The sequence below is a fragment of the Oryctolagus cuniculus genome, chromosome 16 (genome assembly GCF_051225735.1).
Source record: "Oryctolagus cuniculus isolate XC-2025 breed Fujian yellow rabbit chromosome 16, ASM5122573v1, whole genome shotgun sequence".
Taxonomy (NCBI): domain Eukaryota; kingdom Metazoa; phylum Chordata; class Mammalia; order Lagomorpha; family Leporidae; genus Oryctolagus; species Oryctolagus cuniculus.
This window is the reverse complement of record NC_142882.1, coordinates 64,898,867-64,921,226: the sequence shown is the minus strand read 5'-3', so window position 1 is coordinate 64,921,226 and position 22,360 is coordinate 64,898,867. Positions and strand designations below refer to the sequence as shown.

General features: G+C 38.3%; 1 protein-coding gene across 6 annotated transcripts; it reads left to right on the top strand.

Moving 5' to 3' along the window:
• The first annotated feature begins 4,178 nt into the window (after positions 1–4,178).
• On the top strand, positions 4,179–17,096 carry TARP (TCR gamma alternate reading frame protein). 6 transcript variants are annotated; one of them, XR_011383146.2, is made up of 5 exons: positions 4,179–4,316; positions 10,100–10,426; positions 12,733–12,792; positions 14,397–14,456; positions 16,515–17,096. XR_011383146.2 is itself a non-coding variant. In XM_089316122.1 (5 exons), the coding sequence occupies exons 2-5, from the start codon at positions 10,285–10,287 to the stop codon at positions 16,655–16,657; spliced, it is 405 nt and encodes a 134-aa protein (XP_089172248.1). In that variant the 5' UTR covers positions 6,204–6,842; positions 10,100–10,284; the 3' UTR covers positions 16,658–17,096. The 6 variants fall into 6 exon arrangements, 2 of the variants coding, with proteins under 2 accessions (XP_089172248.1, XP_089172249.1); XM_089316122.1 differs by lacking the exon at positions 4,179–4,316 and adding an exon at positions 6,204–6,842; XR_016223065.1 differs by lacking the exon at positions 4,179–4,316 and adding an exon at positions 6,710–6,842.
• Positions 17,097–22,360: the final 5,264 nt, after the last annotated feature.

Sequence of the window (22,360 nt, the reverse complement as noted above, 5' to 3'; positions counted from 1 at the left end):
GAATAGAGAGAGCTACCAAATCAAAATTCCCACAATTGTCAGGGCCCAGTGGAAGCTTGCAGCCAGGTCTCCCAAGTGGGTGGCAGGAACCCAGTTACTTGAACCATCACTGCTACCTCCCAAGGTCTTAAGTAGCAGGAAGCTGAAGTCAGAAGCCGTAGCTGGGTATCTAACCCATATATTCTGATATGGAATGTGGGTATCTCAACTTGTCTTCTAACTGCTTAAATATCTGTCACTCTTAATGACTTTTAATGGTAATAACCACTTACAGGTGAAACTAAGGGGAAAATATATGGTTGATGCCTGATTCATGATAGGTTCTGTATTTACAAATTTTCTTCCCCTTAGTAGCAGACAGGGGCATGGCTTGTCATTCTTGAATAAGAAGAAAGGAAATGGAAAGGAGATTTGGAGCTGACGGTTGAGAGTTAATTCCCAAGAGAGAATCTTCCACACAGAAGGACCCTTTATGCAAAGCTATTCAGAACAGAAGAGCAAACATTTCATGTTTAAAAAGAAACAGGTGTTCAGTAGCCATGTTTGCCTGTGGGAGCTGTATAAATTGAGAAGTATCTGTAGTATACGCAGAGGCATGTTAAGTATTGAAAGTGCCATAGAAGTCCTAAGAGACGAGGAGATCATCGAATTCAGGATGAAGATACCTGACAACATTTGCTAAAGTAAAGGACCTGCTTCAAAGTGAAATGTCCTGGCCTCTCCCAAATATTGTCCTTTAGTTTTTAAAAACAAGGAAACTCAGTACTTTCAAATAATTCATCATACTATATGGAAACAAATCTGATATCATCTAAGCAATGATATATGTGAAATTAGAAATGGCATGATTCCTCTGAATGCTACTGATTCATGGAAGGAGTATGTGATTTTCATCTCTTGCACACATCAGATAATGCTTATTTTGATTAATATAGTGGTCTGCTCATCTTTCTTATTGGAAGCCTCTATAATTTACTCAGGTATCAGATTTCATTAAAAACCATCAGCATTTCTAGAAGATAAATAGATATGAAGAAATGGATAAATTATTTTGTTTCAAGATGGCAGCCAAACCTTGAATTGAAAAATGAGATATCTCATACTTTTGATTATCTCACAGATTTGGTTAAAATTGGTCAAGTTGTCATAGTCAAGCTTGAAAAAGTGATACCAAATTTCAAGACATTAAGCCAAAACTTGGGCTTTTACTTCTGCTGACTTGCTTACTATTGATGTATTTATTCCTCACCACATTTGCAGTAAAACCTAAGTTGCCTTAGTGGAGCCTTGCAAGGCATATTGAATGGGGTGCGTGTTGGTCACATAAAGCAGGAGGGGAAGTGAAATCACTCATTTTTATACACAGTCTAAAGTGTTCCCATTCTTCCTTAGAGAGCAAGTGTGTGCCTGAGTTTTGCCTCAGTGATAGAAGGAAATCACCAGTTTTTGAATCCCTACAGTGTTTCAGTCTGTATTCTAATCACATTTTTTTCTCATCTGAATCCACAGAGGTCCTGAGACATGCATTTAACTGTCTTCATCTTGAAGACCAACAATCCAAGGCTCTAAAAAGTGTGTCTGCCCAAGCAAGGGTCTGTCACCAGGAGTGGAAAACTGGAATCTGAAATGGATGTCTCTGGTTTTACAGTGTCTTTTTCTTCACTCCCAACTTCCTGAGATGGTAATTTGATTTATTTCTTGAGAACCCTTTAAAAACTCTAGTAAACTTGTTCATGTTCATTGCACTAGTCACACTGCCCATCTCCACTGTCACTGTAACAACTCGGGTTCTTGGTTGCTTCCTGTTGGCTTATGGTGACCACCTGCAACCCACATCTGCCTCACCCGAGCAGCTCCCGCTCCCCAAAGCACAAGCCCGATAATGTCACTTTTGACTTTGAATTATTCCGTAAGTCCATTTTTTTCAGTGCTATCCATTTTTCTCTTTAAAACATTTATCTGAAAATATGAGAGTACTTTAAACATTTTGTAGAAAGATGAAATTAAAAGAAAACTTTATTTTGGTGCAAAAATGGAATTCCATGCATCTGTTTTTTTCATAATATGTATCTTCCATGCATATTATGAAGATTTTTTGAAGATCCCTCATATTTTAAAAAGTAAAAATTCTTATTTCTACTTCTTAAAAATTAATGTTTTAAGGTTTTCCTACCTCATTCCATGCTCCTCCACACATTAGATACAATTGTTCTCATTCATGTTCTTTTTTAATACATGTGTAGCTTTTGTAATTTTAATTTTAATCCACTTTGAACTTATTTTATATGGTTACGAAGTGAATAGATATTTTTTCCCAATAGATAATCATTGTCCTATTGCCAGTTTTTAAATAATTTATCATTTCCTACAGTTTGAAAATGCTGCATCACATTTCAAATATCCAGATACTTGGAACATTTTCTAGAGTTTATCTGCTTTTTTATCTGTTTCATATTCTTAGGTCAGTGGCTTTGTAATAGGTATTAAGATTTACTCTGCCAAATGTCTATTCACTCCTATTTTTCCAAAAATTCTTTCTCAATTATCTCATATTTATTCATCTTTAAAGAATTTGATATCAACCTATTTAGCCTGTCATAGCAATAAATGTCCTAGTATTTCTGACTGGAATGTTGTCCATTTAAACAGGAATGTAGGAGGTATCGCCTCTTAAGAATAGGCATTTTTCCTTCATGATTATATTATCCAGGTTTTCTTTTATGGCTTTTGTAAAATTTTATACTGTTTTCTTCAAAAACTTCTGTGTTCTTTCTAGAAAAACATTTCTAAGGAAGGATTTTAAAATAAATTTTTTAAAAAGTAAAAAAAAAAAAAAAAAAAAAAAAAAAAAACTTCTGTGTTCTTCATAAACTTCTTATATTTGATCATAAATTAAATAAATGCCCTGATAATTCATTGCTTTTCTTTTGCATTCTATTAGGTTAAACCTTTCATGGTTCTTGATGTACAGGCAACTCCTGTGGCTTCTGATAATTTTCCTCATGCTCTCAGAATAAGGAAAAGCAGAGGATACAAAGAGATTGAGTGGGCATCATTCACAGCTACCATAGATAGGTGAAAAGGGTCATCAGCAGTTTCAAGTCATATTAATTCAGAATCCTCAGTTTAAAAAACCCCTTTCCAAACATAATTTTCACCCAACCCTCATCTCCTCCAGTTGGCTGTGAAAGGACACTTGACCACTTGGCCACTGCAACTCTGCTCATATCTTCACGGCAGAGGTCAGAGGCAGAGGCCTCCTCACAGGACCTAGGCCCGGGCAGCGGGATGTGGAGTGGACACGGGGTGACGTCATCAGGCCTGTTCTCCTCTGCCCTTGCAGCTGCACCCTCATCAGTTTGGGGGGAGTACTCACTGCTTCTGGAGACTTTTTTTTTTTTTTTTTGACAGGCAGAGTGGACAGTGAGAGAGAGAGACAGAGAGAAAGGTCTTCCTTTGCCGTTGGTTCACCTTCCAATGGCCGCCGCGGCCGGCGCGCTGCGGCCGGCGCACCGCGCTGATCCGATGGCAGGAGCCAGGAGCCAGGTGCTTTTTCCTGGTCTCCCATGGAGTACAGGGCCCAAGCACCTGGGCCATCCTCCACTGCACTCCCTGGCCACAGCAGAGGGCTGGCCTGGAAGAGGGGCAACCGGGACAGAATCCAGCGCCCCGACCGGGACTAGAACCCGGTGTGCCGGCGCCGCAAGGTGGAGGATTAGCCTAGTGAGCCGCGGTGCCGGCCTGGAGACTTCTGTTCGCCTGTGTTGGCACCTTAGCTTTTCAGCTGCAAAAGTGCTTTCTCCTTTCAGAAGCACATTCCCAGACTGCTAACAGGGAGGCCCTGGTGTGTCTGAGAACAGAGTGTCTTTCCCTTTGATGTACTCTCTGAGCAGTTGCAACCTCAACTGAACACCTGGAAATTGGAAAAAAAGAAAAAAAATACTTAATTCTCTGAATACTTTCCTTGGCAATTCAGAAACACTGGCTGAAAGGATGGCCTCTCTTTTCTGCCCCTGCTCGTCCCCTTTGCATTTATGCTGGCACACTTCAAAGATCTGTGTCTCACGGGGAACAGACTACTTAGGAGGCCAATTTACCAGGGAATTTATTATCAGATGCAACAGAAACCTATATTCAAGGACTTCCAAAGGGGCCCAGAAGATCAGATTCCCTGAGCAAAGGTGTGAAACTACCACCCCCTCATAAAGCCTTAAAGAAGCCTGAGATTTTTGTAGAAGCTGTCACCACTGTGATGACCCAGAATGTTTGGATCAAGATATTTGGAAAAGGAACTAAGCTCATAGTAACTCCTCCTGGTAAGTGATTATTTTAAAAAAAAAAAAAAAAAAACTATTTTTAATCTAGTACTGAAAAGCTGATAGAAGCTTCTCAGAAAAATCAGTGTAAGATCTGCCACGTTCTTGACCTTGGCACATAAACAGTAATTTTGCAACTATTGGCTACTAGATATGGAAACAAAACTACTTTGAAAATGGTTTCTTCCCTTCTCTAAGTGGTTGAAATTCAACTTTTAGAATGTATAAACATCAAAAAGGCAGACTCAAGCAAGAAGTTAAAATACTGTGAGACCATGCCTGTAAACCATTCGTGTAAGTTACTAGTTCAAAATATTCTTTTGTAAAAGATCAATTAAGTGAGATATATCAAAACAGAATTTTACTAATGACCTTTTGCTAATAATTTCCTATGAGCATAGTAGTCCTTTGTCACAATAACTGGCAGAATATATATTACTGGCTTTATCTTCTCCCTAACAACAAAGTAAAAAATTAATTCTTACAGTAAATACTATCAGATGACAATAAATCACACTTACTTCTCTAACTTCTTAAAGGCAGATGATCAGTCTAAGTTAGTACAATTGTGAATCTTGTTATATTGCCTGGAGTTGGCCCAGTTTCCTGAAATTTGCAAGTTTGACAAGAAGGCATCTCAGCTCCAAGGTCCATGAAAAAAGTCTTTGTGGTTTTCCATCGTCATTTGATCATTCATAGACTGAAGACAATTTTTGTGTTGGATGCTGGAGAAAAAAGGGTAGACAAAACATAATCCCAGCGCTCAACAGCCTCAGTCTAGCAGGTAAACACTCTAGGTTAGGCCCAGACCGTGTTCCTTGACCTGTGGCTGCCAGAGAGGCAGGAGGTCTTATGCTCAGGAGCACTGTTCCTTTCTTAATTTGTGTAGGAATTATTGCTTCCAAAATCCATATGCCATGTGTGGCAGAATAATTTGATGAAATGCCCTAATAGTGTATTAGTATATACCATATGTACACCATACATTGTATATTATATATAGTAGTATATAATAATAATAATAGTATATTAGAGATGGAAAAATCTCTCACTTGTTCTTTTTAACACTGTAGCTTTCAAGTAGATACAAATATATAAACATTTAAAAAAGAGAAAAACATGCTACAGTGAGTAATCTAACAATGACTTAATGTATTTCCAAAATCTATTTGAGAAGACCTAAAATATAATACACAAACATAGTCAGGTCATTAAATAAAAGTAGAAGACCAAAAGCTCTAAGGAAAGGAGAAGAAAAAGACCTGTGATTATCTAGCAAGAAGCTAGAGTAAAATTTATAAAGAGTAAAATTTTATTCTAAAAAAAAGGTAAAAGCGTGGTGGAATATGAACTTTTTATTAATTTTTTATTTAAAACAAGTACAACATATTATCAAAATGAAAGAGATGTCGGCCCTTTAGGAGGGAAGTTCGGTAAAGAGTGGACAGTTTACAACAGCCACTTGTGAGAATGGGAGAAACGGGTGTTAAGTGCTGTCACTGCACCAGCATTATGGTCTCCTAACATTGCATGCCATGCCCAGTTGGGGAACCTCAACAAGTGTAGTTAGGCAGATCACATTCAGTGATCTAAAATGACAATTAGAAGATGGATTTCTGTTATGCCTCCTGCCATTTCTCTAGCCATTTTGCCTTGGAGGGCCGGACAGGAGTTCCAAGCTGGACTTTGGCATGAGCTGGATACAAGTCAGTTTGAGGCTGAAGTTGGGATTCCAATATGTTGTTCTGTTGATTGGGGAAAAAAAAAAAGCCATTTGTTTTGGACAACACAAGTGAAGCACTTCCATATACTGACTGCATTTATTAGGTGTCAGCCAATGCTCCCTTGGATTGTCTTAACAGAGTAGTGAAGACAAGATGATAGACTATGTAATAGATAGGCAGTTAAAGATAGAGTGTGTGAAAGATAGGTTTCCTGGGATGATGGTTTAGAGAATCCCAGGCACAAAAGAGCAAAGCAGAATACAAATGGAAGGCAGAGGAACAACTCTCCCTCCTTTATTGCTGGGGAGGTAACTGCCCCTTCAAAATGCTGGAGTTTCTATTAGGATAAGCAAGGTTTGGTCCTAGGAGATTAAAGGGTCATATTGGACCACACAATCAGATCATACAGATTGCTAATAAAAATAATGATGATAATAAGAACATCTTGCATTTTCATAACACTTTTAACCAAATTTATTTTTCATATTTTGTTTCATTTTGACTTCATGTTAGTACTGGCAGTGATGTTTAATGGACTTACACTCATATAATGGTTTTTGTATAAATAAAGCACCAAAAAAATTAAGTTATTTGATTTACTCAGCCACAGAATTTTCTTTGAGCAAAATGCATGAGGAAAAGAACTGAGGTCTCTTGAGAATCCCAGCCCATCATTCTGTTGCCACTAGAATTTGAAGAAGTCAGGGAGATGTGATTAGTCTAAAGTTTTTAATACAGGCTGAATCACTGTGGAACTATTATGAGAAAGTCTTCGGTGCTGGAACAAAACTTGTTGTCATAGGTAAGTATCAGAAGAATATGGTATTTACAAGGTCATAGGTGGAAGGCAAGAAATGATCATGTTGGGATAATAGATTATTTAGGAAAAAGATGATTGTGATGGGGATTTGATGCAAAAATCATAGGAGAGATTTTAAAGCAATGTTGTGGGGGCTGGCATTCATTGCAGCAATTAGGTGTTTCTTGGGATGTCTGCACCCTGAATCGGACTGCCTGGTCCAAATCCTGGCTATTCTGCTTCCAATTACTGCGTTCTGCTAATGTACACCTCAGCAGACAGCAAATGATGGGCTCAAGTACCTGGGTTCCTGCCACCCATGTGGGAGAACTGGATTAAGTTCCTGGTGCTTGGCCTAACCAGCCGTGGTTGAACTAATAGATGAAGATCTTTCTTGTCTCTCTGCCTTTCAAATAAAATTAAAATAAAGTTGTAAGTAAATAATGCTAACACAAAAAGAGAACATAGACAATAGTGTATAAATATTGTAATAGGAGTTAGTTTTATGTACCTATGGTCTTCTGTAAAATACTCATTTATAAAGTACATAGTGATTTCATTAAAGTGTTTGGCTCTGGGACAAAATTTATTATGGCAGGTAAGTTTGAGATAGACTCAATAGAGTAGACATATTGTTGTTTCTGATGGAAAGAGTTTACGTTTCACAATCAGACAGACATGGAGTTCTGGTTCCACCACTTAAGCTTAGTGAGCTTGGGAGATTGTTCTTTGACCTCAGCACCCTAATCTGCACAATGGGACAGTAGCATGAACTCAGTGGCTTGTATGAGATTTGAATGAGACCGTGTAAATAAAGCAATTGGCACATTGTCCAACATAGGTGCCAGTAAATGTTCTAACTCAAATGGAAGGGGAGAGTTGTATTCTCTCCATGGAGAGTAGTCTGCAGTGGGTAATACAGAGCAGGAGACCCTTAGAGGGCTCAGCTCTGCCTCTAAGTGCTTCGATGGAAGACTGTATCAGCCACTCATGCAAAAAACTGAATTTGGAGGTATTTATTTCTTGTTAGCAGACTTTTTCATTACTTGACAGAAATTTAATCATCTTGCTGTGTACTTTAAATCTTAATATTCTACCTTAATTGCTATCATTTATAACATCAACATTTTATTGGTCCTAAAATTTATAGTTGGTAAGTTTAATTTATGGCCAATAAAGTTTACTTCTGCTCATATGCATCTGAAAAAATTTTAAACGCATAGAGGAAATGATGAAGAGATAAAATCAATTAAATAAAGTTGAAACTCATTAGAAACCTGAAACACATATTGACATATGAAATAGTTGTAACTATTTAATTGATAAAAGAAAAAAAATAAGAAATAGATAATGCCTAAATACTCATATGTACATTTGTAGTATCATACTTCCAACTGAATATATCGTTGATATTTTTACATTCATATGGAATATGCATGCTGCATCTTAAAATACAAACAACTTAGGCAATTTACGTGAAATGTATTATTTGATTATGCAAACAGATGTGCAGAAATGATTCAGATAGCTTCATTTATTTTTAAATAAATAAAATATCTGGTAGCCATTGTAGTCATGATTCAAATAAAATGAAATGGTTGTCCCCTATGCATGATGAAAAACAATTAACCATAAAAACACTCTCAGTGTGTACATTTAAAAAGTAATATTTTAAAATTCCATGTAAGATAATGATTCAGAGTATAGGTACTAATTATATACAATCAAGTATACTAGTTAATGTTTAGTTAACTATTACACTGAGAAAGTTATAGATTTCAAGTTTCATTTTATCCTTAAAAGAATAAAACTTAAAGAATCTGGATAAGACAAAGGAACAAGAGGCAGTGAATAGTGTGGTATCATATGGAAATTTTAAGTTCATCACTTGATTTTCAGTTGATTATAATAAACCAGAGATATTTCCATGAAAAAACAGATTCCAAAAATAAAAATTAGATTCATTAATATATTTACTAAAATTATATAAATATAATGTACAACTGAAAAAAATCTGAGTCAAAATATGGAGTTGCTGACAGATATAGAGATCCTCACTAGTAGGGTACATTCATATTAAAGCAAATACGAAAACACACTCCCTGTTCATTCTCTTTATTAAAAAATCATTTATTTATTTTTATCTTATTTGAAATGTGGAGATACAGAGAAAGAGGGGGAGCAGAGAAAGGTTTTTCCATTCACTGATTCACTACTTAAATGCCCACAACAGCCAAGGCTGGGCGAAGCCTAACCCAGGAGTCTGGAACTCAATCTGGGTCTTCTACATGGGAGGCAGAGACCCAATTACTTGAGTCATCACGTGTTGCCTCCCAGGGTGCACGTTAGCAGCAAGCTGGAATGGAAGCAGGGGAGCCCGGAATCCAACCAGGCACTCCAATAGGGAATGTGGGTGTCCCAAGTGGTGACTTAACTGCTGCGCTAAATGCCCCCCACACCCTGCAGTGGGGTATCCTTCGTTATGCTTAAACTTCAAATGAATTTCCAAGTAAAATGTAATTTTGGTGAACATTTCTAAAACAAAATAAAAGTTTGCTAAGTGCTTTACTTGATAACATTAACACAAGTACATTTCTAAAAAGAATCAGATTTTTAAATAGAAGTTTTGGAAAGGTTTTGCTTCTAAATTCCGAGATAAATAAATTGGAGGCGTGGGGTTAAATACTGCCGTTCTCAAAAACCTGGAGTGGTTCAGATGTGAAAGTGTGATGCTATATAGAGCTGGAAATAAACAAGGAGAATTCAATGAACTTCAGAACTGAGCATGGGAGCCACATTTGAAGATAAGATCAACTTGATAGATTGTAAGTACTTGTGGATGTACAGTCCCACTTAAGTGACTGCATATTGTTAAAAATAAAAATGAAGCATTTCCTCTTGTCGTTGGAAATAAGATAAAAAGGATGCCTTCCAGAATCAGTTAGAGTGAAAGTACCCAGAAACGGAGAGTAGGAGGATGTGAGTTAAGTGGCCAGGGAGAGCATTATCAAAGAATGGGAAGGGAAGCACCTTAGAAGGGAACACGGGTTCTCATGGGAAGGGAGATCATTAAAGTTACCTGGTTTCCTCTCTGCCCCACCTAACCCTGTCCATCTTCCATGGATGAAGCACCGTGGCAGCACCAAATCAGCAGCAACTTGTCTTCCTATTGCTATGACTAGGTAGTTCCAAACCATGCAACGTTTGTATTTCTCTAACAATTCCTTCTGATGTTTTATTTCCCACCATCCTTCCACCAGATAAAAAGCTGGATGGAGACTTTTCTCCCAAGCCCACTATTTTTCTCCCTTCCATTGCTGAAACAAAACTGCATAAGGCTGGGACATATCTTTGTCTGCTTGAGAAATTCTTCCCTGATGTCATCAAGGTGTACTGGAAAGAGAAGAATGGTGATACGATTCTGGAATCCCAGGAAGGAAACACCATGAAGATTAACGGCACATATATGAAATTTAGCTGGCTAACTGTGCCTCAGAAGTCATTCGATAAAGAACACAGATGCATTGTCGAACACGAAAATACAAGAGAAAGTAAACAAGAGATTCTTTTTCCTGCAATAAACAAAGGTACGTAGATACAAATGTAACTTCCCAGAAAACTCTTTTGAGAGGGAATGCCCCTTCTTTTTTGTTAAGTATTAATAATAAATAGATACAAACTTTTCTTAAATCTCGTTACATTTAATGTTAATATAAATGGCCTGCTATTTTCCCATAGGATTAAAACGGAATAGGCTTTGGATTAAAAAAAAAGCAAAAATTTTACTTAACCTTTCTTTGCCTCCATTTCATCATCCAAAATATTAAGATCACACAATGGTTTTAGAATGTTATATGGATAAAATGAAGCAATTATGTGAAAGCATCTAGGAATTTAGCACACCATAAATGCTAAAAAAAGTTTCCACTTTTGATGATTTGACTTGATTGGTAAAGAAGAACAATTATGCATTGTCTGCATTTTCCAGGAACATTCTAACAAGCAAAGCAAACTATTTCAATTTTGCTATTTGAGGGATCTTCAAAAAGTTCACAGAAAATATATATTATGAAAAAATTATGGATTTCAATTTTTTGCACCAACTAAATTTATCTTTTAATTCCATTCCCATGAACTTTTTGAAGATCCGTTGTACACAAAGTTTAACCTGCAAACAATGAGTTAGTTTTTAGTGACAAAATGGCATTCTGATCAAAATGTCCATCAGACAGTGGTTCAATGAAAAACAGAATAACCTTGGCTGCTGGAGTTTTTTGGCAGTCTTGGGTTTCTCGGATTCCAATTTCATACACCACTGTTAGGTAAAATTTCATCATTAAAGATTGCCTGAATGTAATATGTACAATTATGTATATTCTCCATAACAACTGTTTGTAGCCATTGGGATACTGTTCAACAAGCATTTATTGTACGGCTGGCATCTGCCAGGCCTGAGTGGAAATGTGAACAAGAAACTAGGATGAGTATGACTCAAAGCTGATGAGATACAGGGGAAAAACAGACATTGTTTCTAATCACTAAGGATTGTGCATTAAATTCTAAAACAAATGCCTTTCTTGGGTTTCTCATAGCAACAAAATTAGGGAGAGATTTCCATTAATGTTTTTCTACAGAAAATTTTTAATGCTGCTTGTTCAATTTTTTGGGGATAAAAGTTTAAAAATATAATATGAAAGTAGAGAACAATGAAGTGATTCTTAAGAAAGATAAAACTAATTTATTCAAAGTTTCTGACCAACCTTGATTGAGAGAATGCGGTACACACATGTGGATTTTATCATGAGTAATTGTACTTAATTAATACATGGTAATAGTGATTTGCATCTACATTTAATGCATAAAGTCTTTGAGAGAAAAAAAGGACTTTTAAGATCCGTTAAATTCAGTTCTTAAAGGTTCTTAAATGTGCAAACATGATCATATTAACATTTTCATTCTTGGGATGTACTCAAAGGTTTATATCTCAAATCCATTTTTTAAGAGCATGCAGACATAGGAATATCACCAGTGTGTAAAACTGCATACCAGACTCATATCCACATGGACAAGAACACATCTAGCAGAAAAAGATAAAAATAATACTACTGTGACTCTGTTTTCTTCCATCCATTTTAAACAACTTTATCTTTGTACATATGTTTATTTTTCATAGCATCTTAGATAAACACAATTCTCATATCAAGTTTTTAAAGCGATTTGACATTCTTTCTGTCCCCTGTAACAGAGCTCCTGTAACAATGATAATAGAAAGTCCCTTAGTTAAGAATAATTAAGATATTGGAACAGAGTTTCTTAATTCCCACAATGGTGGAATATTATGTTGTCTCTTTGTAAAGTATTTTATATATATTTCTGTGGATAATTTTTATAAATCACTTTCCACATGCCCTGTTTTAATCTCCCACAACTATCCTGTGAATACTGGCTCTGTCATTTACTGGTATGATCTTGGTAAGTTACCTACACACTTTAAACTTTATTCTTCATTCATAATGAGGGGCCATCCATAATGCAACTTGAATAAATGTTATTAGCAAATTAAACAAGATAATGCATATGAAGTTTTAACATAGAGACTGGCACAAAAATGACCTCTCTGCAGGTATTACCTCTTATTAATATTTTTATCATGTCCACAAACACCACACCTCAAAGAAATTATGTACATGAATTGTGGGTTTTGACTACTTTCCTCTACTGAGATGAGAAATTTCTCTAAGACCGAGTCCTCCCAACATGTAAAATTTTGTGTGGATTGTAGGATTGAACACAGTTACTTTGGGCACAAAATTTCAGGTCAGCAGTGTGTGCTATCTTTTTAAGTTTACCTTTCCATTGAACAAATGTTTATGAAACACTTATTTCATGGCAGGTACTGTGTTGGGAGCAGTGGAAAAGAAAAGAAAACCAAGTAGTCTTGGGTCTGAAAATCGTAAGTACACCTGTCTTTAAATCATGTTATGGCACATTTTTCCTTCGATTATCTTAACTTTTGAACTTCCTTGGCTTAATACAGTAAATCTTCTTTTGATAAGAGAAAAAAAAATCCTTCATTCATTTTGACATCTTCATCTACAGAAATATACCTGAATTGTATTGACTCAATTACAGAAAATCACACTATTTCTGAAATGTCAGGCGCATATTTGTTTTTTAAAGATTTTATTTATTTTTATTTGAGAGTTAGAGTTACAGACAGTGAGAGGGAGAGACAGAGAGGTCTTCCATCTGCTGGTTCACTCCCCAGATGGCCGCAAAGGCTGGAGCTGTGCTGATCCGAAGCCAGGAGCTTCTGGGTCTCCCGCTTGGGTGCAGGGGCCCAAGGACTTGGGCTATCTTCTACTGCTTTCCCAGGCCATAGCAGAGAGCTGCATCGGAAGAGGAGCAGCTGGGACTAGAACCGGCGCCCATATGGGATGCCAGCGCCTCAGGCAGAGGATTAACCTACTGCGCCACAGTGCCAGCCCCAAGGCTCAGTTTTAATAATTATCTCCCTTTTCTGTTGACAGGCGTTATATGTATCAATATATATAAATTTATATACATAAACACAAATAATGGGTACAGATGATTAACTAGTATTTGTATTCATTGTTCTATGTATCAGAACTATTCTGAGAATGCCTGTTTGAAAGACGAAAATGGGGGGCCAGTTATGTGGCACAGTGGGTTAACGCCCTGGTCTGAAGACCCAGCATCCCATATGGGTACCGGTTCTAGTCCTAGCTGCTCCTCTTCTGATCCAGCTCTCTGCTGTGGCCTCGGAAGGCAGTGGAGGATGGCCCAAGTCCTTGGGCCCCTGTACCCATTTGGGAGACCCGGAAGAAGCGCCTGGCTCCTGGCTTCGGATCGGCGCAGCTCTGGCCGTTGCGGCCATCTGTGGAGTGAACCATCAGATGGAAGACCTTTCTCTGTGTCTCTACCTTTCTCTGTAACTCTCTTTCAAATAAAATAAATCTTAAAAAAGAAAAAAAAAAAGAAGGCCGGAGCTGTGGCTCACTAGGCTAATCCTCTGCCTGCGGCGCCGGTACTCTGGGTTCTAGTCCTGGTTGGGGCGCTGGATTCTGTCCCAGTTGCTCCTTTTCCTGTCCAGCTCTCTGCTGTGGCCCAGAAAGGCAGTGCAGGATGGCCCAAGTGCTTGGGCCCTGCACCCACATGGGAGACCGGGAGGAAGCACCTGGCTCCTGGCTTCGGATTGGCGCAGCGCGCCAGCCATAGGGACCATTTCGGGGGTGAACCAATGGAAAGAAGACCTTTCTCTCTGTCTCTCTAACTCTGCCTGTTAAAAAAAAAAAAATCAGTACAACTAATTGTATAGACTTAAAAAAAGAAAGATGAAAGTGGAAGTTTTGTTGATGTTTGCTTCATGCCATGCTATACCATTATTTTTTTTCCTTCTGGTCATCTTGATTCTTGGTCTTCCATTGGAGTATGGCAGAATAATAATAATGGTTGGATTGTGCACAATAGACTGAGCGATCTTTTAAATTAACCCGCCATTTCCTTTGGGTCAATGAAACATGTTTTTTGTGGCAGGCACTGTGTTGGGAACTACAGATATGGAAGGCAAACCAGACCATCTTGGATATGCAAAGGGTAAGTTTTTATGCATGTCTGCCTTTATGTCATGCCATGGCATATTTCCCCCCAATCTTCCTAACTTTTGAACTTCCCTGGCTTGAGGCAGAAAAGCCTGATAAGAGAAAAACACAGATCCTTCAGTAACTTGTTTGGGTATGAGATGACTAAATCAAAGGAAAGTGACATGTTCTGGACTATCTGTTGTTTCTAATGACTGGAGAAAGCAAGATATCAACTTACTTCTATCAGCTTTTGCTTGTAAATTTTTTATCTTTGGTTCTTGCTAGTTGCTAATATCATGAACTGGCAATTAGTGACTTTTCTATAGAAGGCTTTGGCTTGTGTTCTGCAAGAATTTTCTTAATTCTAATACTTCTATGAAGGCATACAATGATCCACCCTCTCGCCACCCTCCCCTCCCACTCCATTTTACAGATGAAGACATGAGTTAAATTAAGTTTCTTACTCATGTCACAGAGCTAGATAAGATATTTCAATTCAGACCATCAATTGAGGAGTTAGTATACTTTCTCTGGTTCATCCTTTGAGATAAGAGTCACAGAACAAGAAATTCTAAAGCCAAGGCCTCAAGATGTGATAGACACATGGTGGGGAGTGGATAAGGGCCTGGGCTTCAGACTACTACGGATCAGACTGGCCTCAGCTCTCTTAATGCTTAGTTGCATGAATATGGGTCAGGAACTTCCATTTTGTAATCATCTGCAACCGAAAATGATGACATCATATTCAGTTAACAAAAAGGGCTCAGAACTAAAATATCTAGCATGGGGTATATCAGTAAGCAGACATAGCATAAGTGCTAATTTTTAGCCTTTTCTTCCTAAGTGTGCAAAAAGAACAGGCCTCAAGTCATTGACTGCAGCCCTGTTGATCTTTCCTTTATTTCCAGTATCAGAGGAATTCAGGAGCTCAGCTGTGGCACCAGGCAAGGAGGGTGTAATCTTTGACTTGACCAAGAGCAGGGAGATCCTTTCTACAGCAGCGGCTAGGAATCCTGAACTTCTGACTCTAGGAAGACAGAACATGTAAAATGCAAATCACCACAGGAAGAGACTTGGTGGCCTGGCTCACTGAGAGGCTGTGATGGACCACTATTGTTGTCTTTAATCATTCCTTGACATGACAACTTTCTTGCAAATTTACGAGGATATTAAGAGTCATTACATAATAATACCATCACTCCCAGGGAGAGATATTTAAGAAAAACATGATTGTGTGTCAGAAACACCTAACACCTCAAGCTCATTTGGATTAGCTGTTTTCTTCCATTTTCTATATTGCCCTTTTGCTAAAATATCCCACTCACTCCACTGTGAACACCATCAAATTTCCGTGGGTTGTACCCTTCCTAAAAGTTCACTGCATGCCCAAGGTATAGTGGCTCAGACACTTGCAAATCAGCAATTCAACTTTATCCTTTAGCTGTTAATCTCTGGGGTGTTTACTTGCACAGGGAGATGCAGGATCACAGAGTAGGTAAGGATGTGTTCATAAAGTCATATTGCTGAGGTTAAAATCTAGGCTCTGGTACTTACTAAATGCATGAAATCAAGCAAATTATTGCTGCGCCTTCAGTTTTCCTACTTATAAAATGGGGATAAAAGTAATTTCTGGTTTTCTCTCTTGTAGGTCATTATAAAGATTAAATATGAGTAAAGCTTTGCATGTAAGAGTCTCAGAATAGTGTTTGATATCTGGCTAGTAGTTAATGAATATGATCTATTATTATTATTTAGAGACATACTCTGCATGAAGAAATTATAAAATCTAGTTTTTACAAGTACTATTTCCTCTACTGGACGTGTTCATAAAAAATTCAACTTTACTTTTAAATATTTGGCATGTTCTAAGTGAATTTAGTAGAAGTTGTTGATCAATTTGACTTGCAAGATTAATTCCAAACTGTCTTTCTCTTACTGATGGTGGTGGTTGGTAGTTGAGGATGTCACTTCAATGTTGGTTATCTGAAGTAACCATTTGTGACTCCCTCCTCAACAATATATCTTCTCTTGTTAAAAGAACAGGCAAAATTAATTAAGTGACTTCTCCTAGATGTCCTGCGGCTGCAGCTCACAAATAGCTCTGTGTACTACACCTACCTGCTCCTGCTCCTGAAGAGCTCTGTGTACCTGGCCATCGTCACCTTCTCTTTGTTTAGAAGAACAGCCGACTGCAGTGCTGAAAAGAGTTCCTAACCAACGATGGCACGAAGGGTTCATCTTTTCTATTTATTGTCCCTGGCAGTGTCTGCAAAGGATTTAGCTGGGCTTTTTTTTTTCTGGATTTAGGTTATGTAAGCTCACAAATGTATTTTTCTATTATGTCATTATGGCATAATGGTTTTGCACACCAGCGGTCAAAGTGAGAAGACTTCACTCTGTAAGATAACACGGAGCAGCCCAAGGCAGCTGTCAGTGCCACTCTCTCCAGTCTCCATCAGCCCCATCAGCCGACTGAAACCCTTGCAGCCGCAGTGCAGGCAGTGTGCAGCTTCTAGTTGTGCGCTTTGGCATCCTTTAACCACATAAGTCTGCAAGTCTCCCATGTTACACATCCCAAAGTGGCCTTCCTTGTTACTTAACTGTGTGCTCTTCCTGTGATAAGATTATTAAATAAAAAAAAATTCAAAGTCGACTTTTGTCTGTGTGTACTTGCATTGGATAAAACCCACTTGAAAGTGCAAGGTAAAATACAGCCTCACAACTGTGCTATGACACTCAGTGTTGTTTGACATTGGGGGTCCAATACCACATTTCTAATTCCTTCCCTGAGAGAGTGGTCATTCCACTCCAAGAGATGCTCCAGCCAGATGAAGGTCGTCAGATTCAGATCCATTTGACCTGAGCACTTCTGTTGGCAACAGGACATCTAATGTGATGTGCACTGCTCTGTAAATACTTCACAAGCACTGCATTTCCTGACCCCCACAATGTTCCAGGAGAGCTACACTAAGCAGAGGCAGTGTAAGTGTCTGGGTTTCCGTCTTGAGTCTGGCATTTAATATCTCTGTTACCCCAAGAAAGTTACTTGAATTCTATGCTATAATTCTATTGTGTACAATGAAGTTATAATGCCTTGTCTACAGCTGCATGGACTGAGGAAGTTACTAATGCTTGGCACATGCAGATTCTCAACAGCATTGGTGGATTCTCTTGGTATCACTACTTTAGAAATAGTAGAAACCACACACACATGCATGTGTGCAGGTGCACACAAAGCACATGCATGCATATCATACACATACATCCAAAAACCCGAGTAATAATCTTTAATCTTCTCTGCAGAGAGGATGGGTGGGTGGAAGAGAGATTCAGCAAGTTTCTATCACATACCAGGCCACCTTTGAATTAAGTCTAAGAGCTCTTTGGAGTAGGTACAATTATGGTATACAGTTCATAGATTAGAAATTTTCAGTTACCTGTTCAAGCTCACTATTTTTTAAGGAATAGTCACATTTCAAAACCAAATCTCTCTGAACCCAGAGTCTTTTTTTGTTGTTGTTAAACTCAATACTCAATATTATGGTTTCTCCTCTCACCTGCTTTCAGCAGGTGAAAACCAAAACATGCATTGATGTTTTGTTTATTTTTTATTATTTTTTTTGACAGGCAGAGTTAGACAGTGAGAGAGAGAGACAGACAGAAAGGTCTTCCTTCCATTGGTTCACCCCCCAAATGGCTGCTATGGCCGGCGTGCTACGCTGATCCGAAGCCAGGAGCCAGGTGCTTCCTCCTGGTCTCCCATGTGGGTACAGGGCCCAAGCACTTGGGCCATCCTGCACTGCACTCCCAGGCCACAGCAGAGAGCTGGACTGGAAGAGGAGCAACCGGGACAGAACCGGCACCCCAACCGGGACTAGAACCCAGTGTGCCGACGCCGCAGGCGGAGGATTAGCCTAGTGAGCCGCGGCACCGGCCTGATGTTTTGTTAATGACATCTGATGAGTAAGAATTTTATAAAGGATTTTTTTGTGCATATTCATTTTTTTTATTTATACAAAAGGTCACTGATTTTTATCACTAATTTCCCAGTGGTCTTTCTTCTTTGGGTAAAATTGTGACCAACAATGAAATTACAACTGTCCCAATCCCGATTATAAACAGTACAGAAATTCTGCTTTGCTTTAAGGTGAGTGACAGGGAATGTGTTTGGTGGAGTGGCTAAAATCCTGTTTGGGACACTCACACCCCATATTGCCGTGCCTGTTTGGAGTCCCAGCGACTCCGCTTCTGATCCAGCTTCCTGCTAATACACATCCCGGGGGGTAGCAGGTAATGGATCAAGTACTTGGGTTCCTTCTACCCATGTGAGATGAACTTCAAGGCTCCTGATTTCAACCTGGTCCAGCCTCAGCTGTTGTGGGAACTTGAAATGAATCAATAGATGGCAGATTCTACCCCTCTGTGTCTTTCAAATAAAGTAAAAAATTTTTTTTTCAAAAAAGTGAATCTTTAATTTTTTGCAAATCCTCTTTTTTGGGGAAAGGGGAATGGATAGACTGTGAATCTGAGACATTCTGGGAATGCCAATGGTGATCTTTGGGTAAGTATGGTATTCTGACACCCCAGCTCCTTCTGTATATGGAATGGGCCCAGAGGTTCTTAGAATATTCTTGTGGAAGACTCTAGCACAACCAGGTGTGTTTCTGAGTTAGGTAACACATCCTTCTTGGTTCAATACTTCTCCACCACAGCACAAGTGCCACTTACAGAGAAGCTACACTGTATGGTCAAATAACACTGGACCAGAAGTCCTGGCTACTTGGCCAGGCTCTCACCAGCTGTACCTTTGTTTTTCAATGGATACATAACATTATACATATTTATGGAGTGACATATTTTATACATGAATGGTGTAATGTTCAAATTAGGCTAAACATATGCATTTACTCAAATACTTTATCATTTCTTAGTGGTGAAAACATTCAAAGGCCTCTCTTCTAGCTTTTTTGAAATACACAGTACACTATTATTATCTACACTTTGTTCCCACACTGCCTAAGTGTATCCATTTTTAGAAGAATGTATTCAAATTTATTAATTTCAGATTTCCATCCAAAGTTACAAACTCAGTGACTAACATTCTAATGAAGTAATAGAAATCATTCTATAGTGCTTCTTTGTACCAGGTATTGGTTTACGTACATGTTAACTCATTTAATTTTCATGAGCACCTATGAGACAGAACTAATGATCTGTTTTATAGAATGGGAAACTGAGGCAGAGAGAGCTAAGGAACTTACCCATAGCTACACAGCTAACAAGAAACAGGACTGGGATTTGAACCTCAGCAGCCTGGTTTGAGGAACTCTGTTTCTACCATCTATGTGAATTGCTCCTAGAATGGAAACAGGTTCCTTTTAGTTTCAATTAAAATCAGAAAATCCCTTCCTTATTAGGTTAAGATCTGCTGGAGAAAACTGTCCCTTTACCTGCCCAGATTTCCTCCCCTTGCTCCTATGATACTCAGAACTAGAGTGTTACAGGCCAACCTGCTACACACACTTTCATGCAGGGGGGACTTTTACACATTGAACTTCCACCCTCTGATAGGATTTCTATGACTGAAGTCCATGGAAAGTGTGGTTTGATAAAATAAATACCCAAACGAGATGCATCTACACCTGTACAACAGGAAAATTACACCAAGATTTATACAATTTATACAAAAAAATCACTTATGCTCAAAAGTCATTATAGAGCTAGAATACTCCACATGCTTCCCAACTAAGAAAGAAAGAAAGAAAGAAAGAAAGAAAGAAAGAAAGAAAGAAAGAAGAAAGAAAGAAAGAGAAACTTGCAACAGTTCTCAAACTTTTCCCCATTATACATTTTCTCTACTATTCTGGAATTCTTTTCCTCCTAGACTTCATTTTTTAAGGGCTTTTTATCTACCAAGCAGGCCATGATTAATAACACATTAACTTCCCCATTATGTTAGTCATATATGCCATTTGGAAATTCTGAGTAACAAGATAACCAGATATACTATACCAAGATATCATTTGGTAAAACAGATATACACAACATTTTCATTAGCTGTGAAAACTTGTATTAGTAAATGCATGGTTTCTATCATGCTGTTAGGCTATTTCTTACTGTGTTTTGCTTGAATAATTACAAGTGACTACCATTTGGGGGCATCTCCTGATTCTGCCAGGCAGCTTGCCTTTTCTCTCTCTGACTCTCCACTGCACCACAGTACCGAATTCCACCTATTTCACTGGTAAAAAAAGCCAGATCTGAAGCATACTCAGTGTTGCACACTGATTAAGTCTTAAGTGTCCTCCATTCCAGGTCTGCTGAACTTAAAACCTATGCCCTATCCATTCTATCAGTTTTTTCTCTTGGGAGTCTTTAAAACTCACTGGGATGTAGATGTATGGTGCAGTGTATTAAGCCACTATTTGGGAAGTCTGCACTCCACAATGGAGTGCTTAGGTTCAAGTCCCAGTTACGCTTCTCAACCAATTTCCTGCTGATATGCACCCTGTGAGGCAGTGTATGTTGGCTTGAGTGTTTGGATACCTACCATCCATAAGGGAGACCCAGGTTGGGCCCTGGGCTCCTGGCTTTGGCCTGGACCAGCTTCAACCGTCAGGGGCATTTGGAGGAAGAAGCAGTGGATGAAGGGTCTCTCTCTCTCTCTCCTCTTTCAAATAAATATAAACATTAGAAAGCTACCACCGAGGTCTAGACATTATAATAGGTCAGGTATGGGCACCTAACATTTTAATATGTAGCCAAAGTGGAGGCCAGTAAGTGAATGTAACAGCCCCTGAACTTGAGCACATCTGTCTCAGATCAAAGGCTATGAGAAGCTACAGAGAGCACAGCACACAGCTGTGGAACATGTTTCACCTGAAAAGTGTTCTTATACCATTTGCTCCATTGATTTAGAAAGGAAACAAAACATATGAAGGTACTTCGAAAAGTTTATGGAAAATGGAATTAAAAGGTAGGTTTATTTTGGTGCAAAAGTATTTTGAAATACAATCCATACATATTTTCCATTAACTTTTTGAAGAATTCTTTACTAAAATTTATGTGAAGGATGTTCATTCACTATAGCATAACATATGGCAGCACCAAATGCCCAGGATGAAATTAATAAAGGATATCTTGTGATAGAGAAAAATGCATCCTCAAACCAATGTAGGTTCTTTAAAGAAGTGTAACATAGTTAAGTATGTGGTGTTAAAAATAACATACTTAGCATAATATTAAATTGTTACACAGTTCAAAAACCAAAATGTGAAAGAACGTGCAGTGTAGATATTCTTATTTCCCCTTCTCACACAAAGAGTACACGAATACACTATATCCTTTTCTGTACTTCTCTTTCCACTTACAAGTCTTCAGATTATTTATATCAGCACATGGGACATTTAAACAGCTACAAGGTATTTCATTTGTGAACACACAACACTTTATATCAATAGTTGTCTGCAACAGATCCTTGATTTATTTCCAACCTTTTGCTACTATGAAATATACTGAAATAAGTAATTGTGTTTTGTTATCTTGAATGTGTTTATTGGGAATTTTCATTGGTGTTACCAACTGACTAGCCCCATTTTGCTCTTGACCACAATGCCTCTGAATGCTCAAAGTGTGCTGTCAAATGTCAGAATTTTGCTAATATAAGTACAGCATTGTTTTATTTTTAAAATTTATGTCTATATAATTTATACAGATAATTTATTTGAGTGAGAGTGCATGACCACTCCCATCCACTGGTTCACTCCCCAAGTGCCAGCAACATCTAGGTTGGGTTGGGTGGAAGCTAAGACCTAGAATCCCACCCCAAGTCTCTCACATGGGTTGCAGGAACCCAAATACTTGAGCCATTACCTACTGCATCCCAGCAGCACATTAGCAGGAAGCTGGAATCTGAGC

Excerpts from the sequence above, each read along its gene's own strand:
- TARP (XM_089316122.1), top strand. The coding sequence starts at position 10,285 with ATGAAGATTAACGGCACATATATGAAATTTAGCTGGCTAACTGTGCCT. Across the intron at positions 10,427-12,732 it reads TTTTCCTGCAATAAACAAAG|GTACTGTGTTGGGAGCAGTG; the intron begins GTACGTAGATAC and ends ATTTCATGGCAG. Across the intron at positions 12,793-14,396 it reads TAGTCTTGGGTCTGAAAATC|GCACTGTGTTGGGAACTACA; the intron begins GTAAGTACACCT and ends TTTTTGTGGCAG.